Source organism: Diaphorina citri, unplaced genomic scaffold (assembly GCF_000475195.1).
Source record: "Diaphorina citri unplaced genomic scaffold, Diaci psyllid genome assembly version 1.1 scaffold153, whole genome shotgun sequence".
Taxonomy (NCBI): domain Eukaryota; kingdom Metazoa; phylum Arthropoda; class Insecta; order Hemiptera; family Psyllidae; genus Diaphorina; species Diaphorina citri.
In genome coordinates, this window is record NW_007377590.1 from 230,678 (window position 1) to 251,626 (window position 20,949).

General features: G+C 38.7%; 1 protein-coding gene across 1 annotated transcript in view; it reads left to right on the top strand.

The window, feature by feature from the left end:
• The window catches only part of LOC113465741, a 94,753-nt gene extending 79,126 nt beyond the window's left edge, over nucleotides 1–15,627 (top strand). The window contains exon 4 of the mRNA XM_026820503.1: nucleotides 15,448–15,627. Coding sequence (XP_026676304.1) covers nucleotides 15,448–15,491 — 44 coding nt within the window. The 3' untranslated portion in view covers nucleotides 15,492–15,627. The remainder of the gene's footprint in view (nucleotides 1–15,447) is intronic.
• The last annotated feature ends 5,322 nt before the right edge of the window (nucleotides 15,628–20,949 follow it).

Genomic DNA, 20,949 nt, shown 5'->3' on the forward strand with positions numbered 1-20,949 from the left:
GGCTAAAAGAAAAAGGTTGGTGAAACCCACCCTAACTGAACATTTTTGTGGATTTTTGGCAAAGGTTTGAGACTTTCACCACGGATTATCTTGGTATTGAGGTCAACCCGGGATTGACCCGGGTATAAAGTATAAGGAAATCCTCGTTTGATCTCAATTGGTGATGAAATCCTCGTTTGATCTCAATTGGTGATAAGTAAAATTGTCTTGAGGGATCCCCCAACTGTGAAGAGTAAAAGCTATTTGTGTTCTTCTTTTCAAGATGAATCTTCACAAAGTCACGTCAGAATCTATCAATATGTTCTTATGACCTGTTTAACTTAAGGAAATGTAATGGAAACTGCAGGTATGCGGAGGATTGATGTCATTTGACAGAGGTTTAACGTGTCACTGTATAACTGCTAGCTTAAGTGATGGGGGTTTTACCTTCCATTCGATCGTTCTCTGTAGCTTTATTGCTTAACTCGGTGGCTTAATGTGCTTCTGTGTCACATAAACCTGTGGTTTATTACGCGGAATAGATCTGACCTTACCCGTAATAGATACGGTAAAGACAATACCAATGTACAACGCAGCCTTGGCCAAGTCTTTGGCTAGTTCACAAGACGCAAGTCCTACGGCCTGGTCTGTGGTGTCATTTTGACCCTATGTTGATGCGAGAAATCGCACTGTAAAAGAGCATGTTGAGCCAAAAATGGCTTTTTGACCAGACAGGTCAGACATTTGACCCAGGAATTTCAACAGAAGATTGTAACCCCCCCAAAAAAGCCCAGAAATAAACCAACATACGAGTAAAGTTTGTATAAATTCAACATGAGACTTATAGAACCGGGCCCCCCGAGTTTAATATGTCACCAGATAATTAAACCAGGTGACCCAATATGGCTTTCAACAAGAGATCGTACAGCCAGAAAAACGCCCAAAAAAAACTAAAACAAAGTTTGGCTTAAAGTTAACCTGAGACCATAAACCCGGGGTGGATTAAATCATGAACAATGGTTAGAGCTTGTTTGTACTTTGTATAATATTAAAGTAGGCATCAATGTACTCTTTGACTTGAATATTGTTCAAGTTGTAATACTTAAATAGGCAGTGTATTGTTTGACATGAATAGTAATGCGGTGATTTGGACAATCGCGTGTGGTCGGTTTTCCTCGAATACATTTGTGGTTTTACCTTCTATTTAGAAGTTTACTTTGTTTTTCATGTAGGTTGGTAAATCGTATGGATGTAGATAGGTTTGACTTCCCCGCAGTGTGACCTTTTTGGAGGAAATGGTAGAATTGTGGTCTCAATTATGTTCGAACGAAGAAAACTTTGGATCTGATGATATTGATACAGTGCTTAGGCTTACCAATACCAATGTCACCAGATGTGATATGCCCATCAGTAAATTGGGCCTTGGTGGTCAAATGATTAAGTCAACTTGCACTCGACAATAAAATTATTGAATGATGGTACTGTGAAGTATTGAATGATAACTTGATTGTCCTTATTCCTGAAGTAGTGGTGAGGACACCACAAAACACTGCCGTTTAGCATGGTACTTGTTTGTCCTCAAATAGTGATGAGAACACCACAAAACAGTGCAGTTCACCGTTGAAGAGCTTTCCTAATACTGATCTACGGGGCATCATTATTTGCTGTTTGGCTTTTTGGGATGGACTCAGCCTACCGAGGACAACAGCTGAGCTGGTTAAAATGGTAAAATCCTAGCGAAAAAGGCGAGTTAACCCAAAGCCTGATATGATCCATTTCAACTTACTTCCGCTCTGAAGTGAAGGTTGAACCTTGATCCTTCAACAACCTTTCTTAGTACTGTAATGTCCCAAATTGACTAATGATATTGGGTTTATCCCATTGCACTTTAGGTCGTTGTTTTGAATCTAGTCATATTTACGATACGATTATCACTTTTGCACACAAATATCTACCCACTGTTTTGCAGCAGTACTTCTGTTAGCTCTGCTCGTAAAATGTAATTTTTCCGGTGGGAAATTCCAAACAGCATCAGTTTTGATTTGCATGTTCAGTGCACATTTAGAAAATAACACAAACAAACCTGATTATTACTTTCTATTACTATAAGTATAGAGTTTTTTTCCTGCTATTCAGACATGAAAAACGAGATTGCTTATCGAGAAGTCAGATCTGTGATGACGGCATCAGTTTTGATTTGCATGTTCAGTGCACATTGAGAAAATAACACAAACAAACCTGATTATTACTTTCTATTACTATAAGTATAGACTTTTTTTTCCTGCTATTCAGACATGAAAAACGAGATTGCTTATCGAGAAGTCAGATCTGTGATGACGTTTTTTTGTATTAAAAATAACCTGCCATGACTTTGGAAAGTGCAGCTTTTTCCAGCACTAGTAACTGTTATTTTCCTTGGCTTTGTAGACGGTGGAGTTATCTTGATGTCGAAGGCAAATGGCATATTTAATTATATTGTACAAAAAATGATTTCATATAGCACTCTAAATCTAATTCTATTCAATTCTTGACTGAAGTTCTTTTGAAAAATCATGATTTTACCAAGATTTACCTACACCTATCGCCAATAGAATAGAATATACCTTGTTTATCCTGCTCGAATGAGACTAAAAAGTCCCTTTAGCCCAGCAGTCTAAACAGCCAGTCAATAGGTATTTAAGCTTCGATATTTCTTATATTTTACCAAGATTTACCTACACCTATCGCCAATAGAATAGAATATACCTTGTTTATCCTGCTCGAATGAGACTAAAAAGTCCCTTTACCCCAGCAGTCTAAACAGCCAGCCAATAGGTATTTAAGCTTCGATATTTCTTACATTTTAAGTAATTTACTTTATTTATGACGTCATCAGTGTCGACATATTATGTACTCCCATTAACGTCACAATATTCACAACACGAAAATTTCCGACAAAGTGTCCCACGAAGGCATTCTTACATCAATGCTCGGTACATTCGTTAGATTTGCTGTTTATAGTGTGTCAGAATCTCCTATAGACAATATTGCCATTGTGATTAATAGCGTACAAGGAAACGTCACTTCTCTTCAGAGACACGAAACAAAAGAAATTTCAAAGTGAAAGTCTTTCCACCATTGTGATTAATAGCGTACAAGGAAACGTCACTTCTCTTCAGAGACACGAAACAAAAGAAATTTCAAAGTGAAAGTCTTTCCAGTAGGTACTATGCTAGGACTGGCTGAGAATGACACGAAGTTAGAGAAAATTTGGCGGAAGCATTGTTGCAATCAAACATCTCAGTTCGTCTGATCTATGGTGACATAGTTAGTGCTTGGAAATTATTTTTGTAGAGGTTCGATAGAGTGTTAGAGGGAACTGTGGGGATTGAGGTTAAAGCCGGCAGGTGTCCCCTTTCAATTGCTCACCAGGTTTGGATGGAGGGACCACTTAAAAGAGGGAACTGTAACAAAGGAGCCCTTATTATCCCGAAATCAAAGATAAGGAAATTAGGACATTAGAAAGCCAGCCGTTCCGAGAAAGAGCCTTATCTGTTAAGGATTAAGTTTGCCCCAGGCGGGTATCGAACCTGTGACCTAGAGCTTATGAGGTAGGCTTGCCTCCCTCCAAGCTAACTAGGCTGGCAAAAATATGCTTCGATTGGAAATCCCAGTATCCAAGATTCTCTCTTCGATGTTTGCAGGATCTTCAAAGTGCACGGAAGTGTGGCGATTTTGGAAAGAAAGTTTCTCGCAAAATTGTATTGCAATTATTTTCATCCAATTCTTTTCACTCGTCCGAATTGTAATTTCTCTTCCCACTTCTAAACAATTTGAACTAGCATTAACAAATCAAAACGAGCATTAACAAACTAAAACAAGCACTAAAGCAGTTGAGTTTAATGCTTTGTTAGCACCATGAACATTGGCATTGTTTTCGCGCTTGAGTCGAGCATAATGCACAGTTTCCTGTACAAGTTGTGTTGGGATGGTTTTTTGATGTGGTGCAGTGGCTCCGTGTTGCTAATCATCGATTTCATGATGACTTCCACAAGATCAGTGGTTCTGAATCCGAGAGTCACTGCCCTCCAGTCTTCCTGTGATTGTGGAGAAGGTGTCGTATTAGATTCGTTTAAGCTTAACCTATCCTTTGGGGCAGTTGCCCGTACACCTAACCCTCAGAGTGGGCTTCCTGTGTGTGGAGTTAAGCTGGGTGGGGACGGTGTGGGTAATGCTGTTTTCTGGAATAGAGATTGAGACATGCCTGCAGAACTGCAGAGAATGAATGATTCCGTCATCCTGTACATTTCTAAAAGATAGATTACTTCTTAAATCCCAAATTGACTTAGTAGTTTCAATGGGACTCAGATAAGTTATGGAGGGGGTGCAACTTGTGCTACTTCCTGGAAATATCCATGCTAATGTTGTGAAAATATACGCATTTTGGTCTTGACTGAAATAAATGAGAGTGTATCAGTGTAACCAAAACCTGAGAAAAATGCATTGACGAAACCAAAGAAATCTTTCAAATGAAGAAGTCTTTCAAAGAAGAGCTTTTTTCTGTACTGTCCCTCTGTCCAGTATTCTCTATTGAAAAATTGCCTTCTCCGATAGACCTCATCTATTGCCGTTTGGAAACCACTCAGAATCCACACAGCGAACTGATACTGCCTCAGTGAGTGTGACGAATTCATTGGATTTCCTCCTCTGTGTGCATTGTTTTTCCGATTATTCAGAATTTGGCTACATTAGAGACGTCTATTTGTATTTGTCTATCTAGAATCTTGTTGAATCATCTAGAAAATCATTCAAGGCGTGTAGGATCTCCATGCAAAGTCTGGTTGAATGATTAGGACAACCTACGTTCAGGTATTACAAATTTGTGACCTTCCGACCTAAAAGTTGAAAATCAGATTGCCAACCTAGCCGAGTTTCAGGTATTCTTATTGGGTTTAACGTATTTTGATTTCTGACTGACTTGTCGGTGGGTGAGTGTTTTGTTCAGATTAAAGGTAATTGTGAAGATCTTGGGTTTTATTAGGAAAGTCTTTTATTATTCCTTGACATGGGGACATAAGTGGGTAACTACTGACTTTGAAAGACCCGAGTAGAAAAGGTTTTTTAATCAAGATTGGCACGCAGCACGCATTGATATAGTGTTGCGCAATCTTGCGCAAAATGTACAAACTTGCTCTTATAGGTAGGCTTGCCAAATATCCCAAATGTCGATTCGGGACGCGAATCCGCGAACATAATCGCAAAATCCGCGAACAAAATCGCCAAATCCGCGACCATAATCGCTAAATCCGCGAACAAAATTGCCAAATCCGCGACCCGAGTAGAAAAGGTTTTTTAATCAAGATTGGCACGCAGCACGCATTGATATAGTGTTGCGCAATCTTGCGCAAAATGTACAAACTTGCTCTTATAGGTAGGCTTGCCAAATATCCCGCCAAATCCGCGAACAAAATCGCGAAATCCGCGAACATAATCGCCAAATCCGCGAACATAATTGCGAAATCCGCGAACATAATTGCGAAATCCGCGAACATAATCGCCAAATCCGCGAACATAATCGCCAAATCCGCGAAATTTATTGCTCTTTACCTTTTATGGTGCCGAAGATGGAAGATCCAAACAGTCGAAAATTCGTTGCCCTTTTCCCGCCATTCACTTTAGGTCGAGGGCAAGCCAAGCTGTTATTTTCTAAACTTTTCCTGTGTGTGACTTTATTACGAAGATTTCCAACTGTGCCACTCGCATTCCCATTCTTCTAGCTCTATTGCTCTGTTTTCCCAAGTTTTTCAAATATCTTCACCCAGTAGTTTCTGCATAAACCAGTCATGAAATTCAAGTAAGGGAGTTGTGTAGGTTAGTCTGAAGTTTATTTTTAGCATCATCCGATCCGGAGATATATCATTTTGATCCCATCTTGATTTCTAGCATGCCCCGTGAGCATTGCCCGTTTACTTTCTCTACTATAGTTGCCAGTCGGGTTGTGTGGCTAATCACGTGGTGGTACAACCAGACACATACGTCAATGCAAATGAGGGAGGCGCACGCTTGTGGAACCAATTTATGACGATCGGTTGGGTTTTGGATCCACTTCAGGTTGTGGAGTAGGTATGTGAAAAATTAAGTGGATTCACAATCGTTTTTCAGTTCATGGATTACGAATAACGCAAGTCAGTTATGATTTGATGAGCTTTGTTAACATTAGATGTAATCGCTCATTTGGTTTGTTTACGGTAACTGTAACTAGTGATATGAATTCATACTCATAAAAGTGAAAAACGCGTGTGCTAGTGGGCGATCAAATGCAAATAGACTGTAAAACTTACAAGAGTATGCTGTATATTTTTTATCCTTCGGAAAACTTGTAACTTGTGATCTGGTGGGATGACAGAGATCTTTGATGGGATATTATCATGTCTGGGAGACTTTGAACACATCTATATAAATAAAAATGTAATAATGAAGCTCTAAAAAATACTCAAGTGATAGGACTTGCCTCTGACATTAACCACTTTAATGGTTAACTTCTAATGAGTCATCTTGGTTAGAATGGTAAAGTTGATAACAACTTTCCTTCTTTTACTTACAATGCACCAAAGTTTCCTTGGAAAACAAAGCACTTTAGTTTTTTTTTTTTCTTCTAATGTCTGTTTTGCGGACACTTTGAACTTGATTTACCAATGTACAACGCAGCCTTGGCCAAGTCTTTGGCTAGTTCACAAGACGCAAGTCCTACGGCCTGGTCTGTGGTGTCATTTTGACCCTATGTTGATGCGAGAAATCGCACTGTAAAAGAGCATGTTGAGCCAAAAATGGCTTTTTGACCAGACAGGTCAGACATTTGACCCAGGAATTTCAACAGAAGATTGTAACCCCCCCCCCAAAAGCCCAGAAATAGACCAACATACGAGTAAAGTTTGTATAAATTCAACATGAGACTTATAGAACCGGGGCCCCTGGGTTTAATATGTCACCAGATAATTAAACGAGGTGACCCAATATGGCTTTCAACAAGAGATCGTATAGCCAGAAAAACGCCCCCAAAAAACTAAAACAAAGTTTGGCTTAATGTTAACCTGAGACCATAAACCCGGGGTGGATTAAATCATGAACAATGGTTAGAGCTTGTTTGTACGTTGTATGATACTAAAGTAGGCATCAATGTACTCTTTGACTTGAATATTGTTCAAGTTGTAATACTTAAATAGGCAGTTTATTGTTTGACATGAATAGTAATGCGGTGATTTGGACAATCGCGTGTGGTCGGTTTTCCTCGAATACATTTGTGGTTTTACCTTCTATTTAGAAGTTTACTTTGTTTTTCATGTTAGGTTGGTAAATCGTATGGATGTAGATATAGGTTTGACTTCCCCGCAGTGTGACCTTTTTGGAGGAAATGATAGAATCGTGATCTCAAATTTGTTCGAACGAAGAAACCTTTTTATCTGTTGATAATTGATATAGTGCTTAGGCTTACCAATGTCACCAGATGTGATATGCCCATATATCCATCAGTAAATTAAGCCTTGGTGGTCAAACGATTAAGTCAACTTGCGCTGGAAGAACCGACAATAAAATTATTGAATGATGGTAATGCCACTGTGAAGTATTGAATGATAACTTATTTGTCCTCCTCATTCTTGAAGTAGTGGTGAGGACACCACAAAACACTGCCGTTTAGCATGGTACTTGTTTGTCCTCAAAAAGTGATGAGAACACCACAAAACAGTGCAGTTCACCGTTGAAGAGCTTTCCTAATACTGATCTACGGGGCATCATTATTTGCTGTTTGGCTTTTTGGGATGGACTCAGCCTACCGAGGACAACAGCTGAGCTGGTGAAAATGGTAAAATCCTAGCGAAAAAGGCGAGGTAACCCAAAGCCTGATATGATCCATTTCAACTTACTTCCGCTCTGAAGTGAAGGTTAAACCTTGATCCTTCAACAACCTTTCTTAGTACCTACTGTAATGTCCCAAATTGACTAATGATATTGGGTTTATCCCATTGTGTAGAGTTGTAAACTTGTATTAGAGGTTGAATATCTTAAATATGGAGCAACTTATTAATGAACTTTTGAATGACCTGTAGGGTATTTTATAGTTGATTGGTTGATTCATATTTAACTCTACATACACACGTATAATGAGCAGATTATTCAAATAAGTGACAGCCACAAGACGGAAAATGTCACCGGGATCGAACCCGTGTCCTCCTACCACTACGCCACGGAGGTTCTTCTTAACTTTATCAACCTATCCTTTGAATTTCGTCATGTTCCATGTTTTACTCTCTACTAAACGCCTAGACGCCTGCCTGACTCACTGACAAGACCAGGCTCTCTAGTGGGCAGAAACTTTTGAACAACTTTCAAAAGAGTTTCATCGGAGCTTGATTCATGTACGCGAGGCGGGAGAGTGCCACTCAGATCTCATTACTTTTTAATGAAACACTTAACGCTGATATAAATAACGTTAGTACTGGGTGTATTGAGATAATGGACACTTTTCCTTTCTTGAGGATAAACTTGGACTTGACTTAGCATCGCAGACCTATTTTATACTCTGCCTCGGTGACTCAGTGGTACTAGTGGTGTTCAAAAGAGTTTCATCGGAGCTTGATTCATGTACGCGGGGCGGGAGAGTGCCACTCAGATCTCATTACTTTTTAATGAAACACTTAAGTTCAAAAGAGTTTCATCGGAGCTTGATTCATGTACGCGGGGCGGGAGAGTGCCACTCAGATCTCATTACTTTTTAATGAAACACTTAACGTTGATATAAATAACGTTAGTACTGGGTGTATTGAGATAATGGACACTTTTCCTTTCTTGAGGATAAACTTGGACTTGACTTAGCATCGCAGACCTCTTTTATACTCTGCCTCGGTGACTCAGTGGTACTAGTGGTTTAGATGCTTGCCTGGTAAACAGGATTCAATCCCAGCCGAGGCATGGAATTTTATCCTAATTTATTTGACAATTTGACCACATAATGGAGTTTAAAGAGTTAGGTGGTAGAGAAAACCTCCCGGACCTTGCGTAGGGAGGGCAAGCCAAGCTGTTATTTTCTAAACTTTTCCTGTGTGTGACTTTATTACGAAGATTTCCAACTGTGCCACTCGCATTCCCATTTCAAATTAGGTAGGTACATAGGTATTCTTTAACCACGATCGAATAAACTACGGGCTAAAAAATTCCCGGAGGGACGGGCCCAGCTTGTTCTAGCTCTATTGCTCTGTTTTCCCAAGTTTTTCAAATATCTTCACCCAGTAGTTTCTGCATAAACCAGTCATGAAATTCAAGTAGGGGAGTTGTGTAGGTTAGTCTGAAGTTTATTTTTAGCATCATCCGATCCGGAGATATATCATTTTGATCCCATCTTGATTTCTAGCATGCCCCGTGAGCATTGCCCGTTTACTTTCTCTACTATAGTTGCCAGTCGGGTTGTGTGGCTAATCACGTGGTGGTACAACCAGACACATATGTACGTCAATGCAAATGAGGGAGGCGCACGCTTGTGGAACCAATTTATGACGAGCTGTTGGGTTTTGGATCCACTTGGTTGTGGAGTATGTGAGGAATGAAGTATGGTGAAGTCACGATCGTTTTTCAGATCATGGATTACATACAGTCGGTTATGATTTGATGAGCTTTGTTGGTATCAGATGTAACCGCTGATTTAGTGTTTACGGTAACTTTAACTAGTGATATGAATGCTCATAAATGTGAAAAAACACGTTGTGTATTGTAGTGGGCGATCAAATACAAATATGTAGATTGTACAACTTGCGCTATACATAATTATTATGAGTCTTGCCTTACGAAAAAGGTTTATAATGTGGTTTATGGTGTGATGGCATATTATTCTGTTTGAGAAATCGAACACATAATAATGAAGCTCTAAAAAAATACTCAAGTGGTACGACTTGCCTCTGACATTAACCTCCTTAATGGTTAGCTTCTAATGAATCATCTTGGTTATTATGGTAAAGTTGATAACAACTTTCCCGCTCTTACAATGCACCAAAGTTTCCTTGGAAAATAAAGCACTTTAGTTTTTCTAATGTCTATTTGCGGACACTTTGAACTTGATTTTTTTTTGCAAAGTTTTATGCAAAAACTTCAAGTTCTGTTTTTATGTCACTTTGGAGGATTTGTGTAGTGTCATCTCGAGATTCTTGAGTTGCCTCCGATTTTTTTATAAAACGCCAAACTTTCTGTCGCTGTAATTTTTTTCTCGAAGAAATTGAAAGACATATTTCAATTTTATAGCTATAATAATGTAATTTAATCAAGGTCAAGTGATCCTTTCAATACGAGAGCAACTTTCATATCGTCCTAAGTTTCAAATACCTCCGAAGTTCAACGCCCTTGCATAATAATTATAAGAGATTTTATAAATATCATTTTCCCTAGTCAGCAGATTTAAGGGCCAAAAATAAAGTAACAGGCATCTTTTATTATGAGCGGGACATGTGTATTTCAAGTATCCATGAGACAGGGCCTGTGTCATGAAAGCGGGGCACCTCAGGGACTACCAAACATAGCAAAAAATATATTACGGCAAGTCCTTTAGGTTGAAGAAAGTAAAAAAAAAAACCGTCAATGGACATTCCTCTTGAGTATCTAAAGGTGTGTCCACACATTGTCGACGGCCGGCGATCTACGGCCGGTTGACTATGTTTGGACACACCTTAAGGGATTTAAATATCGTTTTATCATTGACCATCACCCAATCCGTTAAGCTCGAAATCAATCTTTACTCAACTACATTATAAACTGCGTTAATCTTCGCGGCCGGTTGACTATGTTTGGACACACCTTAAGGGATTTAAATATCGTTTTATCATTGACCATCACCCAATCCGTTAAGCTCGAAATCCATCTTTACTCAACTACATTAGAAACTGCGTTAATCTTCGGAATTTTCTCATTATATGGTATCACATCTCGTTCCTGATTCTAGGAAGACAATCCCTTTCCTGGAAGTCTTCCCTTGTCCCATCCCTGGAGAAAAACGTGAACTCTCAAGGATCTCTTAGCGAGAACGTAGCTCGCGCTTAACCCAGGGTGCCTTCCAGGTACAAAAATAAAAAACTCAAGAGTCGAAAGTCAGTTTTGCTCAATATTTTGTAACCGAGCAGTTTCTCAGCCAATTTATTACAATAGTACTTAATACAATATTACCATATGAATGGGGGAAAATCGCCTTGAATCCCATCTATGGCGATTTTCTTGTATCTGAAACCTCAGTTTTGTCACGTTTTGATACAGAGGGTATTTTACAAGTTACAAGTTACTGTTTTGGTATTGCAAGCTGTGTCAGCCATTCGGGGAAGTTCGAGGTTTTTGCTGAAGGAATCTCGTTTGAATATGTATGTACATTAGCGTAATATTTGCTCTTATAGGTATACTTTTGTCCCAGAATCCCAAAACAGTAATGCCACTGTTAAGTGACTGTAAGAACAAATGATAGTAGCAATGAATAAATTTTACTAACGATTGTAAAGAACTATTTATCCGTGTAGTAGCATGGTAGTATTTGAACTAGAAAAGAGAAGGCAAGGAAAAACGTGAAAACGTCAAGAGCGAACAAGATTCTTTTTCCTTCAGAAGTTCAAGTGACGTTCTCAGCCCAAGTCCTTGACTTTTCCTTGAAACGATTGTAATTTTCTCTCAGTACTCGGAGTGCTGCCTGGGATATTCAGAAAAGTCATCAGTTCATCTTGTCTTCTTTTACGAAGACAGAGTGGCTTTGTCACCATTTTCACTTTTTATCACCAAGAAAGAGACTAGTCATTCAGTGGTTCTCAAACCTTATTTATCTGAAAGATACTGACGCACTTTAAGAAAGTGATTTTCAAACGTTCCTTTATATTTTGAATTTCAAGGATTGATTTCACCAATATTTTTCATCCCCTAAAAGCCTTGTTGAGTTAAGTTAAGTTAAGTTCAATTTGTTGTATACACTTAACAGGCCTGTTAGGGGCTAAAAGAAAAAGGTTGGTGAAACCCACCCTAACTGAACATTTTTGTGGATTTTTGGTAAAGGTTTGAGACTTTCACCACGGATTATCTTGGTATTGAGGTCAACCCGGGATTGACCCCGGTATAAAGTATAAGGAAATCCTCGTTTGATTTCAACTGGTAATGAACTCTTCCATAAGTAAAATTGTCTTGAGGGGTGCGCTTTTCAATTTGGGTTAAAGTCACAACTTTGGGTCGGGATTTTTTCTTTTAATCCAATTTATGACCTTTTTATTGCGGGATTTGGAATTTGATACACTTAGCTGACAAAAACAAAACCATTTGTTTCGCACTGACTGAAACCCTTTCAAGATGTGGCACAGTTTGCCAACCACCTGTTTCCCATTCTCGATCGTTCTCTGTAGCTTTATTGCTTAACTCGCGGCGGCTAATGTGCTTCTGTGTCACATAAACCTGTGGTTTATTACGCGGAATAGATCTGACCTTACCCGTAATAGATACGGTAAAGACAATACCAATGTACAACGCAGCCTTGGCCAAGTCTTTGGCTAGTTCACAAGACGCAAGTCTTACGGCCTGGTCTGTGGTGTCATTTTGACCCAATGTTGATGCGAGAAATCGCACTGTAAAAGAGCATGTTGAGCCAAAAATGGCTTTTTGACCAGACAGGTCAGACATTTGACCTAGGAATTTCAACAGAAGATTGTAACCCCCCCCCAAAGCCCAGAAATAGACCAACATACGAGTAAAGTTTGTATAAATTCAACATGAGACTTATAGAACCGGGCCGCCGGGTTTAATATGTCACCAGATAATTAAACGAGGTGACCCAATATGGCTTTCAACTAGAGATCGTATAGCCAGAAAAACGCCCAAAAAAACTAAAACAAAGTTTGGCTTAAAGATAACCTGAGACCATAAACCTGGGGTGGATTAAATCATGAACAATGGTTAGAGCTTGTTTGTACTTTGTATAATACTTAAGTAGGGCCTGCAGAACTGCAGAGAATGAATGATTCCGTCATCCTGTACATTTCTAAAAGATAGATTACTTCTTAAATCCCAAATTGACTTAGTGGTTACAATGGGTCTCAGGTAAGTTATGGAATGGGTGCAACTTGTGCTACTTACTTGAAATATCCATGGCTAATGTTGTGAAAATAAGTATTTTGGTCTTGACTGGAATAAATGAGAGTGTATCAGTGTAACCAAAACCTGAGAAAAATGCATTGACGAAACCAAAGAAATCTTTCGAATGAAGTCTTTCAAAGAAGAGCTTTTTCTGCACTGTCCCTCTGTCCTGTATTCTCTATTGAAAAATTGTCTTCTCTGATAGACCTCATCTATTGCCGTTTGGAAACCACTTAGAATCCACACAGAGACGACCTAAAGCCTGATATGATCCATTTCAACTTACTTCCGCTCTGAAGTGAAGGTTAAACCTTGATCCTTCAACAACCTTTCTTAGTACTGTAATGTCCCAAATTGACTAATGATATTGGGTTTATCCCATTGTGTAGAGTTGTAAATTTGTATTAGAGGTTGAATATCTCAAATATGAAATATGGAGCAACTTATTAATGAACTTTTGAATGACCTGTAGGGTATTTTATAGTTGATTGGTTGATTCATATCAATACAAATCATATTTAACTCTACATACATACGTATAATGAGCAGATTATTCAAATAAGTGACAGCCACAAGACGGAAAATTAGTTTGAACCCGTGGCCTCCTACCACTACGCCACGAAGTGTGACGAATTCATTGGATTTCCTCCTCTGTGTGCATTGTTTTTCCGATTATTCAGAATTTGGCTACATTAGAGACGTCTATTTGTCTATCTAGAATCTTGTTGAATCATCTAGAAAATCATTCAAGGCGTGTAGGATCTCCATGCAAAGTCTGGTTGAATCATTAGGACAACCTACGTTCAGGTATTACAAATTTGTGACCTTCCGACCTATAAGTTGAAAATCAGATTGCCAACCTAGCCGAGTTTCAGGTATTCTTATTGGGTTTAACGTATCTTGATTTCTGACTGACTTGTCGGTGGGTGAGTGTTTTGTTCAGATTAAAGGTAATTGTGAAGATCTTGGGTTTTATTAGGAAAGTCTTTTATTATTCCTTGACATGGGGACATAAGTGGGTAACTACTGACTTTGAAAGACCCGAGTAGAAAAGGTTTTTTAATCAAGATTGGCACGCAGCACGCATTGATATAGTGTTGCGCAATCTTGCGCAAAATGTACAAACTTGCTCTTATAGGTAGGCTTGCCAAATATCCCAAATGTCGATTCGGGACGCGAATCCGCGAACATAATCGCAAAATCCGCGAACAAAATCGCCAAATCCGCGACCATAATCGCTAAATCCGCGAACAAAATTGCCAAATCCGCGACCAAATCGCCAAATCCGCGAACAAAATCGCCAAATCCGCGAACAAAATCGCCAAATCCGCGAACAAAATCGCCAAATCCGCGAACAAAATCGCCAAATCCGCGAACAAAATCGCCAAATCCGCGAACAAAATCGCCAAATCCGCGAACAAAATCGCCAAATCCGCGAACAAAATCGCCAAATCCGCGAACAAAATCGCCAAATCCGCGAACAAAATCGCCAAATCCGCGAACAAAATCGCCAAATCCGCGAACAAAATCGCCAAATCCGCGAACAAAATCGCCAAATCCGCGAACAAAATCGCCAAATCCGCGAACAAAATCGCCAAATCCGCGAACAAAATCGCCAAATCCGCGAACAAAATCGCCAAATCCGCGAACAAAATCGCCAAATCCGCGAACAAAATCGCCAAATCCGCGAACAAAATCGCCAAATCCGCGAACAAAATCGCCAAATCCGCGAACAAAATCGCCAAATCCGCGAACAAAATCGCCAAATCCGCGAACAAAATCGCCAAATCCGCGAACAAAATCGCCAAATCCGCGAACAAAATCGCCAAATCCGCGAACAAAATCGCCAAATCCGCGAACAAAATCGCCAAATCCGCGAACAAAATCGCCAAATCCGCGAACAAAATCGCCAAATACATAGGTATGATAGGTGATAGGTAACATACCTATTATTAAAAACAGATATACAAAATACAGTCGAACCTGGATAAACGAGAATCCAAGGGACTAGCTCATTTTTTCGTTTAAGGCGGTTTAATACAACATTTTCTCGTTTATAAAGGTTTAGCAAAGTGGAAGAGCAAACTGATGAAAGCATGACAAATTTAAACAAGTTAAGAACAAATTCTGATTTGTAGAGGTACCTAATTTTAAAGTTAAAAAACGCGTCCCGAATTTTTTCTGGGACAAGAACGGAAATTCGGGACAAAACGCCGCCCCAAAATGAAAAACTCAACGGGACGCCGGGACACCCCCTGAAATTCGGGACTGTCCCGGCCAATTCGGGACGTTTGGCAAGCCTACTTATAGGCATGTTTTCCAATACTTACGAAGAATTTTTTTCTCTGTTTTCAGGTAAGACAAACCAAGTCATTGTTACGCAATTTGCAATTGAGTAATTTTCCCACAGAGATTTGTTTGAAGTGTGCCAAGAAACTGTGGAACGACGGGTAAGTAAATTTATGTTTAAGATTTTTCTTTTTCTTTTTCTTCATCTTCTTCTTCTTTTCCCATTTGCATCTCTGGTCTATTATTCTTTACTTTGGTCACCTTGGGAGATGGCTTGTGTAATTTTTCTCTGTTTTTCAATTATTTCTTGTTGAAACACGAGGCCTGAGGCACGAATATTGGAAAAATTCCCTTGAGGAATTTGAATTTCAGACTGTTGTGAAGTGTTTTTATTTTATTTTTTTCCTACCTTAGAGATAGAATCGTTAAAACAAACGAGGCTTTAAGCAATCAGGTTAGGACTGACATTTTATTAAACATCTTTTGGAGATATGAAGATATGTATCTAATCCTTCCGAAAATACCCACAAATTTATAACCATCTCCTAAAAAGCTATGATGTATTTCTTAATGTCCCAAAAAATAAATGACCTAAACTTCTAGACCTTCTAGTGAAGGGGAGTGCTAGTACCAGATATTTTGTGTTCTCCAACCTCGTATGCCATTGTTCCAAAATCCTAGAGAGAACAATCCAGCACAGCCCACGGAATTTGAAAACCAAATAGACCAGACCAAATAATCTGAACGCTCAACGCAACGTGCTCTCATACAGGCACTCCTTTGTTTATCAAGAACCAAGATTGGAGTACCCAGATCAGGAGAAATAGGTCTTGAGGCTGATGTATAGTAGAGAGAAAGACATTGGTCCCATGTCATTTAGGTATCAAGTATGCTATATGTATGACATTTTCTTATTGTATTATCATCTCGCCGATTGTCAAAGATTCACATTGGGAAACAAATTTCGTCTTCCCGTCGAAAATTTTCAAAAAAGTAAGACTCCCGAAAAAAATACCTAAATAAGAAGAGACGTGGTGGAAAGAGAAAAGTGGTGGTATGGAAGAGATCTATCCTTCAGGGGAACTTTGCTACTTAAAAGAAAGTCGGAAAAAGGAAAGAAAGTCTCCGTGCAGAGTTTGATATAATAAAATACTGTCGTAGACGGGATGGTTGGTCCCTTGTAGTTTAAGGTCGGCCCGGATTGGCGAATGGTTTATCCCTTTATCCTGCCTGAATAGGACCTTTACGTCCTTTGCCCGGTATAACAGAATCTACGTCTTCAAGTTGCAAAACCAAAACTGAAAACCAGAGTATTTCCTTAAATTCAATACAGCGTAACCTTATAGTTTATCCAGATCAATGTGACAGCAATGAGTCATCAAACGAAAATGAAGGAACCAATCAGATTGCAGGAAATCCTTACATTGTTGCAATTGAGGTAAAGGTCTATTTTTGATAAATTCTCTCTTTTAAAATGCAGAGGTAGCTTAAAGTAGGCATCAATGTACTCTTTGACTTGAATATTGTTCAAGTTGTAATACTTAAATAGGCAGTGTATTGTTTGACATGAATAGTAATGCGGTGATTTGGACAATCGCGTGTGGTCGGTTTTCCTCGAATACATTTGTGGTTTTACCTTCTATTTAGAAGTTTACTTTGTTTTTCATGTTATAGGTTGGTAAATCGTATGGGTGTAGATAGGTTTGACTTCCCGCAGTGTGACCTTTTTGGAGGAAATGGTAGAATTGTGGTCTCAATTATGTTCGAACGAAGAAAACTTTGGATCTGATGATATTGATAAAGTGCTTAGGCTTACCAATACCAATGTCACCAGATGTGATATGCCCATCAGTAAATTGTGCCTTGGTGGTCAAATGATTAAGTCAACTTGCACTCGACAATAAAATTATTGAATGATGGTAATTCCACTGTGAAGTATTGAATGATAACTTGATTGTCCTTATTCCTGAAGTAGTGGCAGGACTGGCTGAGAATGACACGAAGTTAGAGAAAATTTGGCGGAAGCATTGTTGCAATCAAACATCTCAGTTCGTCTGATCTATGGTGCCATAGTTAGTGCTTGGAAATTATTTTTGTAGAGGTTCGATAGAGGGAACTGTGGGGATTGAGGTTAAAGCCGGCAGGTGTCCCCTTTCAATTGCTCACCAGGTGTGGATGGAGGGACCACTTGAATCATCTTGGTTATTATGGTAAAGTTGATAACAACTTTCCCGCTCTTACAATGCACCAAAGTTTCCTTGGAAAATAAAGCACTTTTAGTTTTTTTTTTCCTTCTAATGTCTGTTTGCGGACACTTTGAACTTGAAGCACTTTAGTTTTTCTAATGTCTATTTGCGGACACTTTGAACTTGATTTTTTTTTGCAAAGATTTATGCAAACACTTCAAGTTCTGTTTTTATGTCACTTTGGAGGATTTGTGTAGTGTCATCTCGAGATTCTTGAGTTGCCTCCGATTTTTTTATAAAACGCCAAACTTTCTGTCGCTGTAATTTTTTTCTCGAAGAAATTGAAAGATATATTTCAATTTTATATCTATAATAATGTAATTTAATCAAGGTCAAGTGATCCTTTCAATACGAGAGCAACTTTCATACTGTTCTAAGTTTCAAATACCTCCCAAGTTCAACGCCCTTGCATAATAATTATAAGAGATTTTATAAATATCATTTTCCCTAGTCAGCGCATTTAAGGGCCAAAAATAAAGTAACAGGCATCTTTTATTATGAGCGGGACATGTATATTTCAAGTATCCATAAGACAGGGCCTGTGTCATGAAAGCGGGGCACCTCAGGGACTACCAAAGATAGCAAAAAATATATTACGGCAAGTCCTTTAGGTTGAAGAAAGTAAAAAAAACCGTCAATGGACATTTCTCAAGAGAAATGTCCATTGACGAGTATCTAAAGGTGTTTCCACACATTTTCGACGGCCGGCGATCTACGGCCGGTTGACTATGTTTGGACACACCTTAAGGAATTTAAATATCGTTTTATCATTGACCATCACCCAATCCGTTAAGCTCGAAATCCATCTTTACTCAACTATACATTAGAAACTGCGTTAATCTTCCGAATTTTCTCATTATATGGTATCACATCTCGTTCCAGATTCTAGGAAGACGATCCCTTTCCTGGAAGTCTTCCCTTGTCCCATCCCTGGAGAAAAACGTGAACTCTCAAGGATCTATTAGCGAGAACGTAGCTCGCGCTTAACCCAGGGTGCCTTCCAGGTACAAAAATAAAAAACTCGAGTCGAAATAAAAGAGAAGGCAAGGAAAAACGTGAAAACGTCAAGAGCGAACAAGATTCTTTTTCCTTCAGAAGTTCAAGTGACGTTCTCAGCCCCAGTCCTTGACTTTTCCTTGAAACGATTGTAATTTTCTCTCAGTACTCGGAGTGCCTGGGATATTCAGAAAAGTCATCAGTTCATCTTGTCTTCTTTTACGAAGACAGAGTGGCTTTGTCACCATTTTCACTTTCACCAAGAAAGAGAGATATTAGACATCCTATGTATTTTTTATTATTATTTTTTTTTAAATCAAGTTTCCATTAATTACTATTACAACTTAACAACAGAACATAAAAAATCCATATAAATGGTATACCCATCCGTAAAAGCACAGCTTGTGCCACGGATGGGGACACACAACTGGGCAATGTGACAACCGGAAGAGAGTCAACAATGAAATCGGGAGGGAGGTAATTTAAAACTACCTCACCAACCGATTAATTTCAATTTTAATGAATGCCCACCGGCCGATTCCTACTAAAATTGTAAAAATCCACGTAAAATGTAAGAACTTGGGAAGGGGCCCTTAGCTTTATCGAAAATAATTAACGAGTTAAAAGATGCAGGAACACAAGTGTCGTTTCTTGGTTATTCTATTCTATAACTTCATTTGGACTGGAACCACCGATCACCAGATTTAAGATTACCTGATGAGATTTCGAATATTCATGTTCTCAGTAATACAAGGAGGAAATTATGAAATATGCTCACCAGGTGGGGCCACGGCTGCTTGCTGATGTTCAGTGGGCATTTCCATGCTGGGAGGTATATTGCCCAAACTCTGAGATCTCAAAGGTCGATTTGATTCCCCGGTCGGTATAACCTGTGAATAATATATTATTTTTTATAATCAAACTAAGAAGAAATGAATTTATTTAATAGAAAAATCAACGTAGAAAATGACTAGGAATCAAATTAAAATATGCCACTCTCAATCATTCGGACAATTTTGATTCTTTTGAAAAGGACTATTTTAGGGATCAAATTAAAATACGAGGAATTAAATTCAAATACAGCCTGAGCGTCTAATAAAAATCGATTCAAATCAAAATCTCACGTATTTCTTTTCGGATAGGTATGTTTAAACTAAAATTTTCAAAATATAAATTTTACCTATTAAGTCAAACACAGGAAAGACACATTATAATCGATCTAGTGCGGTAAATATTTCCTAGGGAATGTCTAGAAAGCTAGAACCACGGGGGAAATTTCAGAAACGTAATTTTCTACCAATTCCTGTACCTTAATCAATACAATCCACCACAAGAATAGTGTAGATGTGCCAGTGACACATAAATTAGAATGAAATAAGGTGTGGTGTCAGAGTAGGTATTGTAGTCTGTTTTTTATTCATACCATGTACATTGTACACGAGTAGGTGTTACCTACTTGAACTATTCATTATGTAGGGACAGTAAATTCTAATCAAGAGTACTAATAATAAAATACATCCGCTAATTAGGAATAGGAGACTATTTTACCAAAATTCAAAATCAAGAAATAAGGACTCTGTTGTTTTTCCGTGTGAATATTTTTATCCACTATCATTGGTGGGGCTTGCAAGTGGCCAAATAAACGCAAGTTATAACTAAACAAAGTATAAAAATCCTTTTTTAGAAGAGGTTTGACAGCGGGAACTGTGGCCAAATAAACGCAAGTTATACCTAAACAAAGTATAAAAATCCTTTTTTAAAGGAGGTTTAAAAGAGGGAACTGTAACAAAGGAGCCCTTATTATCCCGAAATCAAAGATAAGGAGATTAGGACATTAGAAAGCCAGCCGTTCCGAGAAAGAGCCTTATCTGTTAAGGATTAAGTTTGCCCCAGGCGGAAAAGGAGGTTTAAAAGAGGGAACTGTAACAAAGGAGCCCTTATTATCCCGAAATCAAAGATAAGGAGATTAGGACATTAGAAAGCCAGTCGTTCCGAGAAAGAGCCTTATCTGTTAAGGATTAAGTTTGCCCCAGGCGGGTATCGAACCTGTGACCTAGAGCTTATGAGGTAGGCTTGCCTCCCTCCAAGCTAACTAGGCTGGCAAAAATATGCTTCGATTGGAAATCCCAGTATCCAAGATTCTCTCTTCGATGTTTGCAGGATCTTCAAAGTGCACGGAAGTGTGTGTGGTGATTTTGGAAAGAAAGTTTCTCGCAAAATTGTATTGCAATTATTTTCATCCAATTCTTTTCACTCGTCCGAATTGTAATTTCTCTTCCCACTTCTAAACAATTTGAACTAGCATTAACAAACCAAAACGAGCATT